Below are 22,771 nucleotides of genomic sequence, written 5' to 3'. Positions count from 1 at the left end.
GTTCTCCTGCTTTCGTAGTTTAGAAAAATAATTTAAACCAGTTAAACTCCTAAGGCTTTCTCTATGTGGAAAGTAGCCTGTGTATTCATCAAGGACCCAAAATGGTAGGAAATACCATTAGCAGCTCATGCATTGCATGCTGTCTGCGCAGGAGGGGAGTTTTCTAACGGAATTGTTTTCCAGCAAGAAAGCAATCCTGCAGGAACAGGATTCTTAAGATTCCAGACTTACGGTAATTTTTGCCCGAGGATCTTCTTTTGTTCATTGACTGCTCTCCGGTTTGAGATTCATCTGCAGGAAATGAACTACTTTCATTTACTTGCAAATTGAATGGAAACTGACAGCTGTTGGTTCTTGACAAACAGGGCCAGGTTTAGGGATACAAGCTTCTGAAAATGGTCTACGTATGAACTTTCAAGATAATAATAATAATAATAATAATAATAATAATAATAAAATTTATTTATACCCCACCCTCCCCTGCCAGAGCTGGGCTCTGGGTGGCTAACACCAGTAAATTACAATAGAAACGTAATGGGGGAGGGGGGAAGAAAAAAACCCCAATTTAAAATACAGGTTAAAATGCAATTAATGCAGCCTCATTTTAAAAGTAGCCCATACAGCAAAGCTGTAAGGGGAGGGAAGACATAAGGGTCAGACTGAATCCAAACCAAAGGCCAGGCGGAACAGCTCTGTCTTGCAGGCCCTGCAGAAAGATGTCAAATCCCGCAGGGCCCTAGTCTCTTGTGATAGAACGTTCCACCAAGTCGGGGCCAGTACTGAAAAGGCCCTGGCCCTAGTTGAGACCAATCTAACCACTTTGCAACCTGGGACCTCCAAAATATCCTCTGCAGGGCATAACCAGGAGAGGTGGTCCCGTAGGTACGTGGGTCTCAGATGGCTTCATTTTGAGGTCTGCAAGGTGTGCTTATTTATCAAGGTGGTCTTCCAGCTTTCTTTGAGAAACCTCCTGCTTACTGTATCACACTTCCTCCTGTAAACATATTTCACTTTGAACAGGACTCCTTTTCAGGTGAGTAGTTGGTTAATATATTTCAGGATCATGCTTTCATCCAGCCCAAGGTTTCCCAAACTTGGGTCTGCAGTTGTTTTTGTACTACAACTCCCATCATCCCTAGCTAGCGGGTCAGGGATGGTGGGAACTGTAGTCCAAAATCAGCTGGAGACCCAAGTTTGGGAAACCCTGACCCATCCGTAAGTTAACTCAGACTGACGATGCAACTTATTTCAGTCATGGCATAGGTCACAACAATGGAAAGATTGTACAGCACATCTGTTTAGTGGTGCAAATAGTTGCCAAACCAACACAGAACTGGGAACAGCTATTTCAAAATAGAATTTATTTTTCCATTTCGGAAGATAACTACGAAAACATATATTGTGGAATTTTCTGAAGATCGAGGCATTGTCTTAATTGCATCAATTATTGAAACCACTGGCTGTGGTTACATAGGAAATCTCAAAACCACATTTTATTAATGTTTGAGAGTACGGAGCAAGGGCGGACAAGAAACCATTTAAAATATGATTACTTTAGTGACCACCACAAATCTGGCAGCTGCTGGCAACATTTGTGTGCCGACATTTATACTGTGCCATTTTTCCTGTGTGGCACATATTGCCTATACGTTTCTTCGCCTTGCAGCAAGGACACCTGTTCAGCAATTTACGGTCAACGTCACCATACCTGAAACGAGAATAAAACAGGAGAGAAAAATGTGATAATAAAAATACTGTTTTTTAAAACTGAACAGAATCCAGTACTGAAGGGTTCGAACCTGTGTTTTTAAAGCACTTTCTAGCAAGTGTGTTTGGGGAGATTCCTTAAAGCCACAGCTGCAAAGATTAAAAAGGCTGGTCCCATTCCAGCTCTAGCTGTATGTACTGGGGATCCCGATCCCTATCAGTGGAAGCAGCCAAATTGTTCAATGGGTCCCCTGCGAAAACCATGGTCCAAATGCCACTGCAGCATGCTGAATCGAGAGGACCATGTGCTGCGGAAATGGCTGGGAAAAAATCACTACATTCTACTGTGTGATTGTCTAGCAGAATTGTTCCCCACAATCTACGGTACCTTCACCTCCCCTGTTCAATACAATGTAAGCAGCTTATTCTAGATGTCTATGAAGAAGCACCAAAATCAACTTATTTTGGCATTCCCCAACACACTTTGCCATCAGGATTTGGCCTTTGCAGCCGTCTGCATTAACTGTTCCTTTCACAGGAACCGGGTTACATTCATTTACACCTAGCAAGGATAGTAAACACGGCTGAAGCATTGGACAACGTGAAAGGGCATAAGTACAGTGGTGCCCCGCAAGACGAATGCCTCGCAAGACGGAAAACTCGCTAGACAAACGAGTTTTCCGTTTTGGAGGTGCTTCGCAAAACGAATTTCCTATGGGCTTGCTTCGCAAGACGAAAATGTCTTGCGAGTTCCTGTGGGTTTTATTTCTCCCCCCCCCCTTTTTCTAAGCCGCTTATCCGCTAAGCCGCTAAAAGCCGCTAAACCGCTAATAGCGCTAATCCGCTAAGCCGTCAATGGGCTTGCTTCGCAAGACGATAAAACCGCTAGACGAAGAGAATCGCGGAATGGATTCTTTTCGTCTTGCGAGGCACCACTGTAAGCTAAGTTTTTGAACTATTATTATTATTATTATTATTATTATTATTATTTTATTATTATTATTATTTAATATTTATACCCCACCCATCTGGCTGGGTTTCTCCAGCCACTCTGGGCGGCTTCCAACAAAACACTAAAATAAAATAACTGTTGCTCTTGTACTGTGATTTTTATCTGATTTATCACAAAAGGGTTTTCTCTCCTGCTTCTAGAAAATGCCCAAGGAGTATTTTAAACTTGCACAAGAAAAAAAGGCCTCAAGGGACAGCAGTTTCTTGGTATTTCTTGAATAGGCTGCGTTTTAAGAAGAAGAAAAGGGGGAAGTAAACGTTTTCTCAATCTGGAAAATCCAAATAATGCAAGGTAGCAATGTTAAAGTTGCCTCCGAGCAAAACTGTGGGCCCCAAAGCCTGATTCAGCACGATTTAATTCAGCTGATCCTGTACTCTCAAAATTGTGATTCTTACAACTGCAGTTTCGAATCACAATTCGGATCACAGCTTCATTATGCTTATACCGCAGGAGCAGCTTTTAATGGTGATCAAATTTATCTCCCATCCCCAGCTACAGACAATTTGTTTGCCTCATGGTTCTAGAAAATGGCCTTCAACACTGAATGCTAACAAAAAAGAACATTACCTTGTATTAAGTGCTTGCTGTGTGTCCAAGAGACAGGGTCAGGAATGAAAGCTTTTATTCAGAACTCTCGCTGTGAGAGAGAAAATTCAGCTCACCTGGTAGTATTTATTTTGAAACCGACATGAGGTTGGTACTGAAAAAACAAATATATAGAGATCTCATTATTTAGCTGCTGCAAGCACATTCTGTACATTTCTCCAGTAGTAATGGGCATTGCTGATAAACTGGGAGGCTTGTTCTTCCTACAAAATGCACCTTGGGGCCTGCCCAATCCACTTCAGGCTATTTGCTATCCAATTCTCTCTAGGTTTGCTCTGAAGTTAGCCCCTGGGATGATTCCCAGGTAAGTGTGTGAGAGATTGCAGTTCTTACCTCCTAAATGGGTTGGTAAATTCTTATTTGCAATGTAATAAATGCAGATATATTTATAAAGGTAAAGGTAAAGGTACCCCTGCCCGTACGGGCCAGTCTTGACAGACTCTGGGGTTGTGCGCCCATCTCACTTAAGAGGCCAGGGGCCAGCGCTGTCCGGAGACACTTCCGGGTCACGTGGCCAGCGTGACATCGCTGCTCTGGCGAGCCAGAGCCGCACACAGAAACGCAGTTTACCTTCCCGCTGGTAAGCGGTCCCTATTTATCTACTTGCACCCGGAGGTGCTTTCGAACTGCTAGGTTGGCAGGCGCTGGGACCGAGCAGCGGGAGCGCACCCCGCCGCAGGGATTCGAACCGCTGACCTTTCGATCGGCAAGTCCTAGGCGCTGAGGCTTTAACCCACACATATAAATTTATACATGCATATATTGGGTGGGGGCAGGCTTTAAATTAGGTGGGGCAGGACCTCACTTACTGAAGCATTTAATTTTTTTTACTTATTTGATTGAGGGGGCTTACCCCTCCCCTAGGCTATGCCTATGAGTCTCCTCTGTATAAACTACCAGTATACTATAAATCTACATCACCAAGAATTAATAATCCACTCCTCTAAGGAGATGCAACAGCCAGCCTCCATCTGAAGATCTCTTATTAAGCAGGGGTGAAATCTGCCTTTATTTCACCCGGTTCAAAGACCCAGATTGGCACCTACCCACCCCACATTTGCATACACACACTCACAGGCTGCTAGCCTCAATGGTGCCCCTCTGGAGACTTCACCTGGGGCAAAAAAAGGCTAACCCCCCCCCCATAGCTCCAGCTCTGCATTCAGTTTTCTGCATTGCTGCTTCTAATTGATCTTCCTTTAAAACTCTTACTTCTTGTCACATATGGAACAAAGAAGAAGAAAACATACCTGGAACTGTAGGGCATTCTGTTCGAAAAGGGAAAAGCAAAAGCAAATTAGTTATGAGCTATACGTGGGTGGCGCTGTGGTCTAAACCACAGAGCCTAGGGCTTGCCGATCAGAAGGTCGGCGGTTTGAATCCTGTGACGGGGTGAGCTCCCGTTGCTCGGTCCCTGCTCCTGCCAACCTAGCTGTTCGAAAGCATGTCAAAGTGCAAGTAGATAAATAGGTACTGCTCCAGCAGGAAGGTAAACGGTGTTTCCGTGAGCTGCTCTGGTGCGCCGGAAGTGGTTTAGTCATGCTGGCCACATGAACCAGAAGCTGTACGCCGGCTCCCTCGGCCAGTAAAGCGAGATGAGCGCTGCAACCCCAGAGTCGGTCACAACTGGACCTAATGGTCAGCGGTCCCTTTACCTTTATACTTTGAGAGGGGAAACTGAAAGGTGATCAAGAAACAGTAAGTTATAACTGAGATAATAGCAGTACCTTCTTGAATAGAGAAAGTCTGGCCACTGCTGCCCAAGCACTGGCAACCTCTAAATTGTTGCAGGAAGCTACTGGCTACTAGTCTATTTTTTTGTTGTCTCTGAAGATTTTTCTACTGGTCTATTTTCAGGCACATTTCAAATGGTGCTTGCGTACAAGGGGTAGGGACCCTGTGGCCTTCCAGATGTTGCTGGACTCCAACTCCCAGAAGCCCCAAACAGCACGGCCAACGTTGAGAGTCCTCCATCTCTGCTACATTCCGACTGAACTTTCCGACAGCAAGAGCTGTTCAACAGAGTCTCTTAGAAGGTGATGTCTCTCCTTCCTTGGAAGCGTTTAAGCAAAGGTTGGATGGCCACCTGTCATATATGATCTAGTCAAGATTCCTGCCCTTTCCAGCTCTACGATTCTATATTTTGGGACCTGGATTCCTAAAAGGCTTCATTTTACTGCATGAAGATGCCTGAAAAACCTTGCATCTTCCCTCTGAGCTTCTCTGGGTCCCCCTTCCCCCCCACTCCCCAACAATCTGAAATTAAGTGGGGTGGTGACTGCAGACTTATCTTATTAATTTAAAACATTATATCCTGCTTTTCTTTATAAAACCAAAACAATTTAACAAAAAAAATTAATAAAGCATGACATATAATAAAATGGCTCGAATTACTGTATTTTTCGCTCTATAAAACACACTTTCCCCCTCCTAAAAAGTAAGGGGAAATGTGTGTGCGTCTTATGGAACGAATGCAGGTTGTGCACCTTTCACTGAAACCAGGAGAGCAAGAGGGATTGGTGCGCACCGTTTCTCCTGCCGCTTTGCTAAAGAGGTGCTGCACAGTTCTCTCTCTCTGCGCAGTGCCTCTCCAGCAAAGTGGGAGGATAAATGGAAGGGGCTCCGCTTCTCCTGCCGCTTCGCTGAAGGGGCACTGCGCAGAGAGGGAGAGAACGTTTTTTTTCTTGTTCTCCTCTAGAACTAGGTGTGTCTTATGGTTGGGTGTGTCTTATAGAGCGAAAAATACGGTACAGTAAAAGCACCTCACATTACTAAGATGCATGAGCAGATGCGCCACATGTCTCCACCATGGGGCTGAAAGCATAACCATCTGCACAAAATCAAAGCTGTCTTAGGACTCCCCCACCAACCACATCAAGATCTGCCCAAAGAGGTACATGGGGATAACCCTACTATGACATCAAAACTTCCTTGTGGAAAAGCTCTTGAGTCTTAAAACCCTGATCTTGGGGTGCCTCTTTTAGGGAACAGGTCCAGATAAACACACACAAGTGCATGCAGGTGAACACACACACACATTGTTGTAAGCAAAAAATGCCTTATCTCCTGTGTCATGCTAGTAAAGAAAACTCAGGAGACTGGGGGGGTAGAAGTCCAACATTGTTTATTGCAAAGCAATAGGTTACAATGGGATAGCTCCACAAAAGTTGCAACCCCGCCCAGTGGATCGGGCAGTGGTATTTATAAAGTTTCAAACAAAGCATTTCAGTTTCCACCAATTGTACATCATTACCTCATTTAAGTTGATAGACCAATCATATGCATAAGCATTGGCTCTTTTTGCTGACTAAGCTTGGATTCCCACCATGTTCTGCGATGACCTTGCAGGAATACATTGTGTTAGTGCGCATGTTGGGAACCTGTATCACGTGTAGCCATTTGCATCATGGAGCAACTTATGTTCTAGCTTTGTGCTGTATCTTTGTGATTTACATATTAGCTGTATTTCTTCCCCCAAAGGGGGTGGCACACGTTGAAAAATCATCAGTTTCATAAAGTTACAGGCTACCGTAACTTCTTTATTAGAAGCACACTCAAGGATTTACAGGGTTACACATTATCACATTTATTGTGGCCCTTTGGGCCACTCCCACAAGATCACCACACACTGGTTACACCCAGGGAACACACTGGGAGGAAATAAAGAGGGTTTTTTTAAACTGAGGAACGGAATTCCAATCAATAGATTTATAGGGCAGGGCTAACATCTAACTAAAGAATGGCAACTTCAACAGATGGAATATGCACAGTTTGCAGACCTAACATATAGAATAAGAGAACAAGAAGAACATATGTTTTATGTAAGCCACCCAGAGTGGCTGGGGAGGCCCAGCCAGATGGGCGGGGTATAAATAATAAATTATTATTATAAATTATTATAAAGAAGATTGGATAATGTTTATTGAATATATGGGGGGGGAATTGTGTATACTTGAAAACTTTTGCATGATTAAGATAAATTCAACAATGTAAATAAGTTTTGATGCATGTGATAATTTAATGAAATTTGTGTGTGTGTGTGTTCAATGAAGGATTGGCGGTTTGTTGTTGTGGTTGTTTGTAGTACAAATGTGCTTGTTGTGTTCACAGGGTAGATAGATGCCAGGAATGAGGTGTGCACCTTCGACGAGGTACCACATTAAATATATGCTTTTGAAGGGTGAATGTACTAGGTCTCCAGGGACTGAAGTAGGCATATGGAAAAGTGATGGTCCATAAATATAACAGGACCCAGTACAGAGTACAAACCTAGAATTACAGAATCGTGGAGCTGGGGGCCACACCAAAGGCCATCTAGCCCAACCCCCTGCAATGCAGAAAGAATAGCAGAAGAGTCTCTGACAGATATATCCCCCCCAACTTGCTCTGCTTCAGGACCCTTTGCCTATTGCTTCATTAGAGGCCAGAATTTTGCTTCCTCTCATATTCAAGATTTTTGTACCTGCATTGTTGTCTATAAAACAGTAAAACAGGGACTTTTCCATATTGTCTTCTAAATGGAGAAATTGATTGTTGGTCTTCTGGAGAAGTTAGCTTGCTTGTCTTCAGGGTAGATGACTTAAGAGGAATATTCATAGGAAACTGCCTTGGGAAGAGTCAGACACTGACCCATCCACCTCAGCATCGTCTACACTGACCAGCAGCATCTCTCCCGCATGTCAGACAGGGAACCTTCTCTGCCCCACCTGGAGATGTCATCCAGGATTATCTGCAGACGGAACAGCAGCTTCCAAGTTCTGAAGAAACATTGGGGGGGGGGGCAAGTTTGGCCCAGGTGGGTGGGTTGCCATGGGAACAATGACCTGCCCTCCTTTGTGACATCTCCTGCTTCTCCCTTAAAAGCCACAAACTACAGGTGTCCATTGTGGGTTTATGAGGAGAGACAGAGAGAGAGGTGGGAGTGCAGAAGGAGATTTCGGAGAGGCAGTGACTGTTTTAATAGGAGGCGGAGGCAACAGCAACAATGCGGTCAATTCCAGAAATTCAGGAGGAAGGCAGAATCAGCGGACTTGTCCTTCGCGGGACAGAATGGTAAGTTTGTGGGGCCCCATCCTATTCTCTGCCCCATCTCCTTCTCCCCAGTATGATTCCCGTCTGTTCATTATCACATGGTGCTGATAATGCCAAGGTTGCAGGCTCGGTCCCTGCATGGGACAGCTGCTCTGCCTGCAGAATCCTTTAGTCTATCTTCCCTAAATGGGGGAAGGGGCTGAAGTGGTGACACCCCCCCCCCCCAAGGTGGCGATTCCAGGGTCCCCTCTTAAAGGGGTTTGTATATGGGAGTTACTGGCCATACACTGAAAGGTTGTCAATGAACTCCGCTGCGCTGCAGGGATATGGGGGCTGGGCTGCCAGCGTATACAAACACCTTGCTGTGCATCCTCCCATATTCCATTCACCCTGAGGAGCCCCTGTGTCCCCCGGCTGGGGGGCTGGAAGGGAGACACACCCAATGCCTAAGCCAGTGTTTCCCAACCTTGGGTCTCCAGCTGCTGTTGGACTACAATTCCCAGCATCCCTGACCACTGGTCTTGCTAGCAAGGGATGATGGGAGTTGTAGTCCAAAAACAGCTGGAGACCCAAGGTTGGGAAACACTGGCCTAAGCCAAGGTCTGAAAAGTTAAATAAATTTGTGACCAATTTTGTATTCCAGAACACATTGTCACAAGTCATCATTCCTTCTGGTGAGTCTCTTGGGCCTGGGGGGGGGGGTCTCTGCCTGGGCACGCAGTGAGCGCTCACACCTTCCTTAGAGGGACCGTGCACAGCACCTCGGCCCACTTGGGACCCATCAGCTGGTTGGGCTGGCCTGCCTCCCCTGTGCTAGTCATTGGAGGTTCCCGCCAAACCTCAGTTAGCCAATCAGCCCTGCAGGGAGGCGGGGCTAGACTGCTTAAATAGGAGGCGGAGCTGGCAGCAACCATGTGATTGGCTCCAGAGCTTCACCCACCCGACCCTCCCTTTGTCTAATGCTCGTTTCATTCTAGCTATTTCAGATCATAACCGTAGATACTCCCCTCTTCCTCCATGAATAGGGGTGACCCCTATTGGCAATTCTCTATTAGGTTAAACGTATTTCTGTTCTGCGTCACCTCTTCTAGGCTCAGGCGAATGAGAAGCTTCATGCAGCTCAAAAAGAGCAATAAAGTGGCCCCGCTGCAGAACAAGGAGCCTCCTGTGACACCAGGTGAGGAAGTACCCCCCCCCAGACACCATTTTGGGAAGGGCAGGGCAGGAATAGGCTAGGGGGCAACTCAGGGTATAGGATAGGATTTGGGGGGTAGGGGAAGCTGGTAAGAAAAAAACCAAAAGAGTCAGACTGCTGGCTCTGACTCACGGCTAGAGGGCCGCATTCTCTTGTGAGCCTCATTTGGGGGGCTGCAGGCCAAGACTGGCCCCCAAGGCCTGGGGTTTGCCACCCCTGTAGTAGGAGTGTAGAAGCAGGGAAATCAAGGAGAAGATTATTGCAACAATCATGGAAGCTGCAAAGGGACGAACTAACCTGTCCCCATGTCCTTCTCTTGTTGCAGTTGTGCCCAAGCTCTTCGAGACTCTTCCGAAGCCTGAGGTTAGTACTGGGGGAAACAAAAGAGGAGGGACTGGATCCCCAGACCCTCTGCCCGCTGACTGTGGTCTTTGCCCCCAATTCTGCAGTGGCATGCGTTCTTGGGGTGTCAAGATGATGCCAGAGGCATGACCTGCCCTCTTCCCTGGTGCTGTCCTTCCACCTCTGCCCAGGAGGCTGCAGGGCCCATGGAGGTCCTCTGGGGCAAGGGATTGGGCCCAAGCCTGAGGGAGGCCAGTCTTTCCTGTCTTGGACCTCCTTGTGGGCTCCCTTGCACCCGTCAATGGTGGGTTTTGTAGTGTCACAAAAGGCGTCTCATCCAGCTTTCTCTTTCCTCTGTAGAAGACAATAGCCCAACGACACCGGTCCTGTATTCAGCCAGCTCCTGAAGAAGGTAAACGAATCTCCACACCCTGGGGACTTTTCACTTATGGCGTTATGGTTCATTCCTGAGAAAGATCTCCCAGGCCTTCTGGCTGTGCCTTGCAGGCCTTTTTCACTTCACCTCACAGGCAGGGCCCTGACTGACTCCAGCTACAAAAGCTGAGGTGGTTGGACCCTTGGGTTTGGGTATTGTTTGGCAGGCGTTGTTGAGTTGTTGTTGTTTAGTCGTTTAGTCGTGTCCGACTCTTCGTGACCCCATGGACCAGAGAACGCCAGGCACTCCTGTCCTCCACTGCCCCCCGCAGCTTGGTCAGACTCATGCTGGTAACCTCGAAAACACTATCCAACCATCTCGTCCTCTGTCGCCCCCTTCTCCTTGTGCCCTCCATCTTTCCCAACATCAGGGTCTTCTCCAGGGAGTCTTCTCTTCTCATGAGGTGGCCAAAGTACTGGAGCCTCAGCTTCACAATCTGTCCTTCCAGTGAGCACTCAGGGCTGATTTCCTTCAGAATGGAGAGGTTTGATCTTCTTGCAGTCCATGGGACTCTCAAGAGTCTCCTCCAGCAGGCGTTGTTGAGAGAGGCTGTTAATTCAGTCTCTCTTTTTCATTCTCTTCCAGAGGACATCATTGTAGAAGATGTAGAATAAGCTTACGGAAACTTCTAGCGGAGCCGTGGCCATTGAAAGAAGCGCGAGATAGCCCTCCATGGAATCTCAAGCAACGCGGGGGCTTTTTAGAGGTTCAGCAAAGGCTACGCGGACCTTGGAACCTCAAGAGGTTATCTTGGGGGATTTGGCACCTGGCAGTGCCCGGTCGTGCTCTCCTGCTCTTTGGGGTGCAGGAAGGGAGTCCGTCCCGGCAGCTGGGAGAAGATGGCATATGGCGGAATGTTGCAGGAGGAGCAAGGAATTACTTCGTGAGGAGGAAGACACCGGAAACCCTGTTCCTTATTGCTTTTGGAGTATGTGGCGTTTTCTTGAGGCTTCCAGTGGACTAAGCCGATAAGCGGACTTTGTTGGGTGATTTAAGACAGTGTTGGAGAAGGGAGATTTTGGCGCTGGGAGTTCTAAAATTCACCCCCTTACCAGCATTGTTTCGTGAGGAGGAAGACATTGGAAACCCTGTTCGCCATTGTTGCTGGAGTTTGTGGCGCTTTTCAGAGGTCACCAGTGGATTAAGCCGACAAGCGGCGGAAAAAGAAGAATGCTAATTGGATTACAAATATCTTCCTTTTAATGTTTTAATGTATTTATATCTTGTTTTTTCAGTTGTATTCATTTAACTTGTTTTTATTATTGGCTGTTAGCCGCCCCGGTCCATCCTTGGCTGGGGAGGGCGGGGTATAAATAAAAGTTATTATTTATTATTATTGTTATTATTATTATTATTATTCCTCATATACAGTAGTTTGGTTTTTCTGAATTAGTAGATGTTTCACTTACGGCGAAGTTCTGGGGTACGCCACTGTACACAGACGCCAGTTGCTGCACATGCCTCTGCGTACATCGCAACAGCAGTACAGAGCCCAAGGTACTTCCCTTCCATGGTGCAGGCGCAAGCTTCTTCAATGCAAGCCTTGTGAAATGGAGTGGGGTCAACCTAAGGAGGAGGTGTTGTTGAACTACCATTATTGTTAGGGTGCAGGTCTGCGGTTCCGCTGCTTAGCCAGGCGCCAAGATCCGCTGCCTGGCATGGCGATGGGAATGTGTCTGCTCTCCACCAAGCTGCCCAGAGTGGGTGGGGTATAAATAAAATTTATTATTATTATTATTATTATTATTATTATTATTATTATTATATTTACTACTAATACTACTACGCTTGTGAGGTAGGTTAGACTGAAACATATTGGCTGCCTCTTATAGGGCCTTACCAGGCTATTGTCTAAACCACCCCAAAGTCTTGTTGGGGACTTTATGTATAAAAGTGTCGAGCAAATCTTCTTTCCAAAGGCTTACCTGGCTGTGGCAGGCTCTGAACCTACAGCCTCTAATAATTTTGCATTTTTTTCTCGGCCCACTCTTTGCAGTATGCATTTGCATCACATGGGTAAGTCTCGGCTATTGTGTCCCAACATGCAAAGCTTGTCTTTCAACTGTTGCCAAACTCCATCGGTCTGGCGGCTAGTGAACCATCCCTAGTGGTGAATTCGTCCTGAAGATTTCCATTGTGATTTCCACAAAGGCCACATAGTTATCTCTGTATTGCAAGCAGAAAGATATGGTGAAGCACCTCCTAGGCTTGGCTGTGCTGCATCCTGGGCCCTACCCCGGGAGCGAATTGGCCACACCAGTAAGTTTCCTTGGGGGCAGGCCCTTTGTGTGGACCAGAGAGGGAACTGCTCTCTTCTGGTCTGCTCCTGAGGTATAAATAAGAATCTATAGCAGGTTTCCTCAACCTTGGCCCTCCAGATGTTTTTGGCCTACAACTCCCATGATCCCTAGCTAGCAGGACCAGTGCTCAGGGATGATGGGAACTGTAGTCTCAAAACATCTGGAGGGCCAAGGTTGAGGAAGCCTGACTATAGGTTACATATGTTGTTGGGATAATAATACTAATGAAGATGATGTAAGAAGCTGATGTAACGATATAAGAAGCAGGGTTCTGCTTGCATTATTATTGCATCAAGCACAATTTACTGTTAAACAAAAATATTACGTAAAAATAGTTAAGTGTTTAAATTATCTACATTGTGCTTACCTTCCAGTTTGGCTCCATTATAATAGAAACTTTGGTATTTGTGTCCCAGATCAATGTTATTCCATGTATGTATTTGATTATCAAGTACAGCCCAACCGTGTACACTGTGTATGGTTGCTTGTCAGTTTCACACTGAGAGCTTCCAGGATCTTTAATAAACATGTACTTTGCATCTTCTAGAACAAGGGTACCATTCTGAAATTGTATTTAAAAAGAAAAACACACACGATGGCTCTTGATACTGATTTGTTGTTGTTTAGTCATGTCCGACTCTTCGTGACCCCATTGATACTGATACCTGCATGCAAATGACCGAGTTGCAACAAAATATTGCATTGTGGACTTCTGATGATGTTCCGTGTTCCAGTAAGTCAGTCACTCCCCACTCCAGGATATTCCATTCTGCCTGTACTCCCACCTGATTTTCTGTCTCTGCTACCACAAGTCACTATTTAATAATCACTGAGCATGCTTAGCCTTCGCTGCATTAGCGCCTCTCCCCTACCCCACTCCCATGTACAATTATTTATATGGTTTGGCTCTCATCTTAAAACAAGATGGTACTCAGTCAGTCATATGGGTAGTTTGTTACAAGCAAAAATCCTTATTTTACAAGCTAGTAGTCAATCAGCTAAAGTCAGTTGCTCAAGTCCATGATGTGTCAAAAATGACTGTTGCACTTAATGGCGATAGCTGTATCCTGAGCTATTCTTGTAAGATTTCAAGCAAGTTCAGGAATTCATCCTCAGTGGAGCACATTCTAAACCTCTTTTCGTGGTGCTGAACTTTTGTATGAGCATATGAAACCTGAACACGTGGAATCCCTCATTTGTGAGAACAGGTAAAACTCATGATTCTCTTATGCTTTGTAAGCATCAACATCTGAAGGGTGGAAAAGGAAAACGAAGCACCCTCCCAAAATGTCTTAATGAAATTCCCTTACCTTTGACATAAATGCTGATCATCAGAATTTGGTACAGCACTGTCCATTTCATAATGGTGACTTGTGGTTGCCACTGAAGACTAATATTTCCATCATCATCTGGCTTTTTATAATCTACTACTTGCTCTTGTTTTTCTGTCTTATTTCCTTGATATGCTGATATCCACAATAGTGATAGCTGAATAAACAGCTAATTTGCCTAAAGGAAAAACTGGGATCTCCCCCACAAAGTTCAACTAGAACCTGTAAGGTTGGCACTGTTACTTCTTGGGACAATCTCAATGAGTACACAGCTGCTTCTGATTCATCACTGTTCTGTCACAAGTTGGCAAAATGCTATTACCAGTGTCCCTTTGCTCCTGTCATTATTTGAGCATCGACAATCTAGGAAGTCCAATAAACAAGTACAGAATAAAAATGCCAATCAGAACATGGGTCTGTCACTTTCCAGAACTTGTCCTTGCCAGATCACTTTTTAAAGCCCTTTTCAAAGTACTGAACCTTTGTGTGACCACATGAAGCTTCCTTGTGGTTGGTTAGATCAATACGGTCCAGCAACTTCTTTAAATGTTTGATGTAATCGTTGCTTGACCTACAACAAAAATTTTAGCGGGAGATGTTGAGAATTAAAGCAAAGACCCTCTGTATCCAATATATGTAGTCAACACAGCGCCCTCCAGATATTTTGACTCCAACCCCCATTAGCCCAGCCAGCATGGCCAATGAGGGGCTGTATCTGGAGAGAACCTTATTAGCTACCCTTGTAGTCCCTTCCAAATTCCTGAAGCCCTTTCATAGGAGCTCTTGAAAGTTTCAAAGGGACTTGTGCACATTTGCCAAGATAATTAGAATACAGTCAGTAGGCCATTTTGCGTATGCTATTTGCACTAATTTATGTGTTTTAGGCACACTTTACCCTAACATATACATTTTGTATATTACTTGACTGGAGTTTAATCTTTTGTATTTTATCTTCCTATACACCATGCCAGCAGCTTCTAGCTGTAAGACAGTTTATAAGTGTGTAAAAGAATCTGTGGTGAGAGAAGTTTAGGGGAGAAGCAAGGCTTCTTGTCTGTGCTTCCATCATCAGAGTTCCCCAAAGGAAGCAGCACTATGTGTGGCTTTGTGGAGGCCCTGATCTTATTTGGGGGAGGGGATTACTGGCATCGTAATTTGATCGCTCCAATTCACCTCATTTCAGATACATCATACGTAATGAATAAAATTTTACACGTATTTCAAGTGATATACACATACATTATCTCATTAATGTAACTGATTAATTACTAAGAACAATTTGATTTCAACAGAAAACTTCACTCAGCTTACAGTTATGTGTAGCATCTGTCAAAAGACTTATAAAATGAAATTTGTGTGAAAGTTTAAAAAAATGTTTATTTTTATTACATAAAGGTCATGTACAGTCTGCAAATTATACATTCGTATATACACAGAAAATTTGTGGTATATCAACAAGAATGTGTTAAAGCAGAGAACTTCACAATCCTGAATCTGCATGTAGCCATAACATTACAAATAGACAAAAAACAGAAAATGGTAGCACATTATTTTATTTAAAGAGAAAAGAAGTTTAAAAGTATAAGACATTATACAGTGGTGCCCCGCAAGACGAACGCCTCGCAAGACGGAAAACCCGCTAGACGAAAAGGTTTTCCATTTTGGAGGTGCTTCGCAAAACGAATTTCCCTATGGGCTTGCTTCGCAAGACGAAAATGTCTTGCGAGTTCCTGCGGGTTTTTTCCTCCCCCCCCTTTTTCTAATCCGCTAAGCTGCTTATCAGCTGATCCGCTAAGCCGCTAATAGCGCTAATCCGCTAAGCCGTCAATGGGCTTGCTTAGCAAGACGAAAAAACCGCTAGACGAAGAGACTCGCGGAACGGATTAATTTCATCTTGCGAGGCACCACTGTATGAGAAAGGACAATTGGTGTTACCCGAAGTGGTGCTTTAATAGGTTGCTGATGAGTCGAATGGGGCGCATCCTGAACTTCTTGTAAACTATCCAGCGATTGGGGAATTTGAGATCCAACACTGGCCTCCACTTCTTGTGTCCTTTTGTTTGGAACCACAAAGATTGAGTAAAGTCCTTGAAATCACTGCTCTGCTGGGAGGGTACCAATGGCCCCCATGTTTAGTAGGTGAGACATGCAAGCCTCAAGTATTGCTCAACTCTCTGGGTGCTTTGGAATTGGAGATGGAATGAAGCTGGATGGGGGACTTGCATTAAGTTTTATGCCGGGGGGGGGAAGGGGGACGACGAACTGCTCCATCAGGGCAGGAGGAAAAAAACTGAGGAGATTCAGCCTGCCCCCCACAATTCTTTGCTCCTGCCTCAGTCACATGGTGAGAAATTATCCAATCCAGTGGCTTCAACATCCACCATAGTAAATTAGTCTTTAGCACCCATGCCATTCTTCGCTCAGTCCCTAACAAACTGGGTGTCGTCCTAGTCCTTTTGTTTTCAATCCTCAGCCTCCTTATTATGCCAATACCTCATCTATCAAAACAACACATCTACTGCTAGCGTCCACTATCCCAGATACTATTCTGACTTTTAATCTCAGACATCACCATTTTAACATGAATTGGGGGCCAACACCCATTATTATTGGCCAATTAGCTTCAACATTCTACTTCACAATCTTTCTTCTCCTCATACCTATAGCCGCTATAATAAAAAACGATCTCCTTAAATGATAACCAGCCCAATAGCTTAAATAACCTAAAGCAATGGTCTTGTAAGTCAGAAATGAGAACTCATCATCCTAGGACATCAAACCCCTCATCACCAGGCCTCAAAACTAGCATTTTTATTAAACTATCTTCTGTCCTGTTCCACCCAGCCACCCCAAGCAGCTTTTTTCCCTCCTCCACCCAAGCAGGAATAATTTTTTGCAGTCAAGCCCCAACTTGGCTGGCTGTCCCACCATTGGTTATGGTTCTTGGCGGACTTTTTTTTTGAACCAGCAGTGCTTGGGAAACACTGGGAACCCTGTCTAGCTTAGAATCTAGTGGCTACGTAATTTTTCCTGTATTTCTTTTCTTACGTAACTGTTTACTGCTACGTATAGTTCAAATTAAGGCTGGAAAACGTATATGGATGTATGCAAAAAAGAACTTGATAATAATAAAAAAACAGAACCTAGGCTTAAACCCCTGTGGTCTAATCCTAAAGTCCCTTTGCCTGTATTGATTACGAAAGGTGGAAAAGGACAGGGGCGTAACGTCTGGCATACCTCCTCTGCTCCTTCTGACTCATCAGCAAGGGGGGTGCAGTAGGTGCGGTCCGTCCTGGGTGTCCCCACTGAGGGGGGTGACAAAATGGTGGGTGGCACTCACCACAGGGCCTGCAGTGCGCCTGAGCCACGCCTCCCTCCTGGGAGCAACATGGTGGCTTGGACACCCACAGGCTCCGTGCTGAGTGGGAGGAGGCAGGCAGACTCCTAGGTGGCCCCACGGTGCCCATGGGAGTGGGTGCCCACGCCCCCGGGAGCAGGGCACGTGCGCCGCCCCAGTCACCTGATCGGCTTGCTCCGCCGCTGTCATCAGCACCTTTCTTTTATCTTTAGATGTAATAAGCACATCATTCAGGGACCCATCCCCAAACCAGTGACTCCCCTCACAAATGGGCCAGTGGCCAAATTGACTTCTGATGCTGCATCCACCCACCAATTTTTAACCACAAAGTGTGGCGTGCCACGACTTGAGCCAACATTGCCCTGGCAGAAAACTGAGTCACACCCCATACAGGCTTGCGCCTTCAGTGATTTATTTAAGGTCTGCCTCAGCCTCACAATATCCTGCGGTGGATTTTGCAGCAAGTCCTCCAACCAAACCATGCATGCCCTTGCACAAAAGGCAGCTGGGCAAGCCGCCTGCATAGACAATGCTGTGGCCTCATGCACCTTACGCAAGGCAAAATCCAAATGTCTATCCGTCATATCCTTCAGTTGCACATCAACTTCCTGAGGCAATAAATTGCAAGAGGGAAGAATGGCATCCGGACAGTCCACAGAAAGAGTCTTAATATAAGCCATGAAATCTGTCTCCAGAAAATAAATCTTATCTGCCAAATTGGTGCCCTTTCTAAACTGCAAAGGAACATCCAGCTCAGTCTTAGCCACCCTCTTTAATATAAATGGCCTGTTATCAGCTATCAGTCAGTAAAGAAATATCACTAGTAGTTGAGGTCCCAGCAGATTTGTCTTTCTGAGAACCAAACCTAAAGTAGACATGACCTTGTGGAACAGAGTAGTAAAGTTAAGATTCTGGACACATTGGAGTGGTAATTTGCTCATCCTGTAAGGAGCCATCACTCTGTTGATGGGAGTTTTTTCTCTCCTGCCTCTGTCATGTGAAGAGGGTCCTAACCAAACCCCTTCAGGTCATCAGCAACCGCCTTAAATCACCTTGCTTTACATTCCCACTATAATTCCAGCTTGTTAGAAAGGAAAGGTGAATGGTGTGAAAGGACAAACAGAACATCTCCTGGAATATCAGAATTAAATACAAATTTGCCAAGGGAGAATGTGGGAAAGGGGAAGGGGCATCCTGACGAATATGCGACTGGCATTCAACAGAGAAAGAACAATTGATCTCATCTGAAGTGTAGTTTTGAGAGGGGGGCGATGCATCCAATGAAGACACTAGACAGGAGCAAAGACTTGTGGGAAGTTTTCCGGATTCGCCAAGCAGAAAGTACCGACGGAGTCCCTAAAGAGAAAAAAAACCCTGCCTACTTCCCCCTTCCCTGGAAATTTCTGTAATAAAATCAACGGCAGCAAGGATACTCATCGCTAAGAATTGGAAAACTCAAGATCTACCCACACTGGAAGAGTGGCAGATGCAGCTGATGGACTATATGCAACTGGCTGAGATGACTGGTAGAATCCGAGACCTGGGAGAGGAGAGGGTTGAGGAGGACTGGAGGAAATTCAAGATTTATTTACAGAAATATTGTAATTTGGTTGAATGCTAAGAAGGATGCTAGATCATAAATAACTGCCCACCACTGAATTAGATCTGATTTTGACGATAAGTGAGAATAAGGAAAATATAATTTTTTTGGAGAATTGTTAGATTTTATTTAAATGAGCGGAGATAATATTGTAAACAAGTGGGTAATTTGCTTGGAAAATTTTTTTTTGTAACGATGTAAGTGGGAGCGGGAGATGTGAGGGAGTTCAAAGAAGTGACGAAATTATGTTATGATATAAGTAATGTCGACTATTATTTATGCATTTGTATTCAAAAAACCTTAATAAATATGTATTAAAAAAACAACAATTCTGTAATAAAATCAGCAGGTGGTGGTATAGTCTGAGCATTCAACTGAGTGGAAGCACTTTTAGGAGCTGACGCCTGCTCTGTATTGTGACCCTGGGATTGGGGTAAAATTATGGAAGAAAGACGCTTCATTGGAAGAGCTAGGGGAGCAGTCTTAGCACATCCTCCAGGTTTATAGGACATTAAGTGCTTCAGTTTTTGCTTTGCTTTTTTCAGAGGTGGGCGGCTTAAGCCACAAGTGTCCTCCATAGCAGCCATTAAGACAGCAAAGAGGCGTGTGTGTGTGCACGTGCGCACACACAGAGACAGACTCAAATTTTCACCAAATAAATACTCAACTCCATTTGCCACACCGTGGACCAGGGAAAAAGGCAGACAAAAGCTTCACACCACACACTCCACTTGCCACGCTGTGGACCTGGAATGGGGGAAAACAGAAGCTACACACACTCTCCTTGTGACAACCACCGACCAGGAAGATAAGGACAAGGGGCAGGCACTATGTCTCTGCCAAAGCGAACCGGCAGGGATGTAATAGGAACGCTCACTCCGTTGCCAGTGTCAAAACAGCAAACTGGGAGTAGGTGGCCAAACCGTTTTTAAATAAGCAAATAAGTGGGATGACCAAACCTAAAGAGCAATGGAAAGGGTTTTCTTTTTTCGTGGAAAAAACCACAACGTGCGGACAAAGAACTGTAGAACAAAAACTGTAGAACAAAAACGTTAAAGGAAATCTAAAGAAAAAAGGTGGTTCATAATCTAGTAAAAAACTTAGCTGAGTCAGGAGAATGTACTGTGTGTGTCTAGACAAGAGGAAAAACCAAGGGAGTCCAGCCAACTTCTCACAAGTCTGCTCTTGTCTAGTGTCTCGCGACAGAGTGAACACCCATTCCATTGGATACAATGCCCCACAAACTGAAATGACGCCATGAAATCATAATTACATTCACAACAATAGCAATCTAAGGTGCTTTAAACAGGTTGGATGCAAACAGGATTATGTAAGTTGAATTGATCTCAACGGGACCAAAGCTGGGCTGTAATCTAGCCCCCATTTACCATAGAGTAAATTCCATTTAATTCAGTTGGACTTAGTGCTGACCTGGCATGTGGTTGTGTCCAATGAAGTTATTCCGACAGCGATTTCCGGCACTGGCATCTGTGCAGATGTGATTTCCGGTGTTGCCGAAGTGAGTCTTCGCGCCGCGCCAGTTTAGCGCAGCGTGCAAGGACTCGCCAAGCAGGTAGCTTGGCTCGGGGGTGGCTCGTGGGTTGGTAAAATGACCCCATGGGCCACTTTTGGCCCAAGGGCCTTAGGTTGCTGACCCCTGCTCTATAACATGCCTTTATTTATATCACAATGCTTCAAAAAGTTACAAAGTATAAAAATATTGCTTGATTAAATATACATACATAAATACAGCATGGGATAGTGGAATTACTCTAAACATGGAGTGGTATAAAAGACATTGAAAACCAGATGAAAGGAGTTCAGGTTACATGTTACAGCTGGGTTTTCTACGTACCTTTCACCACCGGAAAATTAAGGCACTGCCCAGTCAATAATATTCTCTATATTTTCAACAAAACTGATGCTGATGCATCCTGAGAAATATTTACATTGCATATTTCAATGGAGCTAGAACAGAAACCTCCTGTATGAGCCCAGTGAGATACGTGTTTTCATAGCCAGTTAATCCAAAGAAATGCTCTTCATTTTTTCTGCTAACTCTTGTCTCAGCTCAATATGTTTTCTCAGGTTTTGCACTTCATGTGGCAGATTAATGTCCCATATAGTCAAACATGACTGTATTCCTGTGAACAAATTGAGGCAAATATGGTTGAAGATATTAATCAGGAAATATATCTCAAGCATTTTTCCAGCTGTTGGGCAACTTAGAAATAGGACTTTAGAAACTTTAGAAACAGGAGCTGAAACAGTCACTTGGGCAGAAATCCTATGCACACAACTGGGGGGAAAGTGCCATCGAACTCAATAAGTTTACTTCTGAGTAGACAGGCATAGGATTGCATTGTTAATGGCTAGCAATATGTGCTTTAAATGTACGGTGTGTACCCAGCCTCAGTTCTGCAAAAATTCCTGGATACAGCCGTTTGCAAAGGGTGCTGGGAAATGTAGCTCTGTGATAGGTAAACCACAGTTCCCATGTAGCCCAAGTGTGAGAAAGGGACAAGCTAGCCATAATGGCAGCAGACTCATGTGGGCAAAATTTATCTCCAAGCTTATTTTTCATCAGTCTGGTTAAGAAAGGAAAATCTTGCATATATGAGACCCACACGTGAGTGGGATTCCTGATCTCAGAGTTCTATGGTATCTGTAAGTGAAATACTAATCATGGTTGCCTCACATGAGAAAAGTCTTGACTTTTAACCAGGAAGATCCAGCCTTTTACGTGGTTGCATGCAGAAGGTAGGAAAGACCTCTGCTTCCTGAGGCCTGGGAGCAGTAATGGGCAACTCTGCATTTATGGCCTAAATCACTTTTGCGTGCTTTTACCCACAATTCCATTTGATTTTTGCATTAATTTGTGAACATTTAAATTAAAATCTTCTCAAAGCAATTATTTAAATGAGCATCTTGCATGCTTACATGAACTGCATCACAATATTCAGACAAGGGCAAAGCCAAGTTCTGATCTGCGCTAGTCCAAGAGGTGCGTATCAGGTTATTCTGTGAAGGAATTTGCCGAGTTCTGGGCTGGATGGACCTACAGCCTCACATGGGCACTTTATACTGTATGTGGTTATTTACGCCTGATTCAAACATAATGGAAAACCAGTCTCCTGTTCTGTGCCTTTTATAAACAAAGCCTGAATTTGGACATAATCAAGAACAGAGATAAGTTTCAAAGCAGAAGTGAGAGCTTTAGATCCCCTTTTTTGATTCACTGAAGAGCAGTGAAACATGTATGAAGAGCCCTGCACAATTGTGCTTCACAACAGGAAACCAAGGTTTGCCATTACATCTGAACTGGACCTTGGTCTTTGACTGGTGGACCTATCAATAGCTATCCATCAGAATGCTTTAGTCAACAAGTTAAGCAGTAAACTGCAATCCTACACACTTACCTGAAAATAAGTCTGCAAAGGACTGTACTCCTAATTAATCAGCATGCTATGTGGCATATTAGGGATGCGGGTGGTGCTGTGGGTTAAACCACAGAGCCTAGGACTTGCCGATCAGAAGGTCGGCGGTTCGAATCCCCGCAATGGGGTGAGCTCCCATTGCTCGGTCCCTGCTCCTGCCAACCTAGCAGTTCAAAAGCACATCAAAGTGCAAGTAGATAAATAGGTACCGCTCCAGCGGGAAGGCAAACGGCATTTCCGTGTGCTGCTCTGGTTTGCCAGAAGCGGCTTAGTCATGCTGACCACATGACCCGGAAGCTGTATGCCGGCTCCCTCGGCCAATAAAGCAATCCCAGAGTCGGCCACAACTGGACCTAATGGTCAGGGGTCCCTTTACCTTTACCTTATGTGGCATATTAAAACTTTGGGTAGACGGA

The 22,771-nt window shown here is 44.8% G+C and overlaps 2 protein-coding genes across 4 annotated transcripts in view; both read right to left on the bottom strand.

Moving 5' to 3' along the window:
- Positions 1-564: 564 nt before the first annotated feature.
- Positions 565-20,475, bottom strand: MUC19 (mucin 19, oligomeric). Of its 2 annotated transcripts, none has more exons than XM_079993904.1 (6): positions 20,350-20,475; positions 13,940-14,531; positions 12,997-13,191; positions 4,576-4,593; positions 3,382-3,419; positions 565-2,269 (listed from the first exon to the last, which is right to left on the bottom strand). In XM_079993904.1, exons 2-6 carry the CDS (start codon positions 13,946-13,948, stop codon positions 2,260-2,262), a joined length of 270 nt encoding a protein of 89 aa, XP_079850030.1. In that variant the 5' UTR covers positions 13,949-14,531; positions 20,350-20,475; the 3' UTR covers positions 565-2,259. The 2 variants fall into 2 exon arrangements, with proteins under 2 accessions (XP_079850030.1, XP_079850029.1); XM_079993903.1 differs by having other exon boundaries at positions 565-1,708.
- The window catches only part of LRRK2 (leucine rich repeat kinase 2), an 85,050-nt gene continuing 79,279 nt past the window's right edge, over positions 17,001-22,771 (bottom strand). For both annotated transcript variants that reach the window (XM_079993900.1, XM_079993901.1), the window contains one exon: positions 17,001-21,062. In XM_079993900.1, the coding sequence (XP_079850026.1) occupies positions 20,941-21,062 (122 nt within the window). In that variant the 3' untranslated portion in view covers positions 17,001-20,940. The remainder of the gene's footprint in view (positions 21,063-22,771) is intronic.

This window comes from Podarcis cretensis (genome assembly GCF_951804945.1).
Source record: "Podarcis cretensis genome assembly, chromosome: 10".
Lineage (NCBI taxonomy): Eukaryota > Metazoa > Chordata > Lepidosauria > Squamata > Lacertidae > Podarcis > Podarcis cretensis.
Note: the sequence above shows the minus strand (reverse complement) of the source record. Positions and strands in the feature narration are given on the sequence as shown.

What these genes read in the sequence shown, in the direction of transcription:
- MUC19 (XM_079993903.1), bottom strand. An exon ending in TTCAAAATAAATACTACCAG is followed by an intron (nt 1,709 to 3,381) that starts GTGAGCTGAATT and finishes TTCTCGTTTCAG; the next exon opens with GTATGGTGACGTTGACCGTA.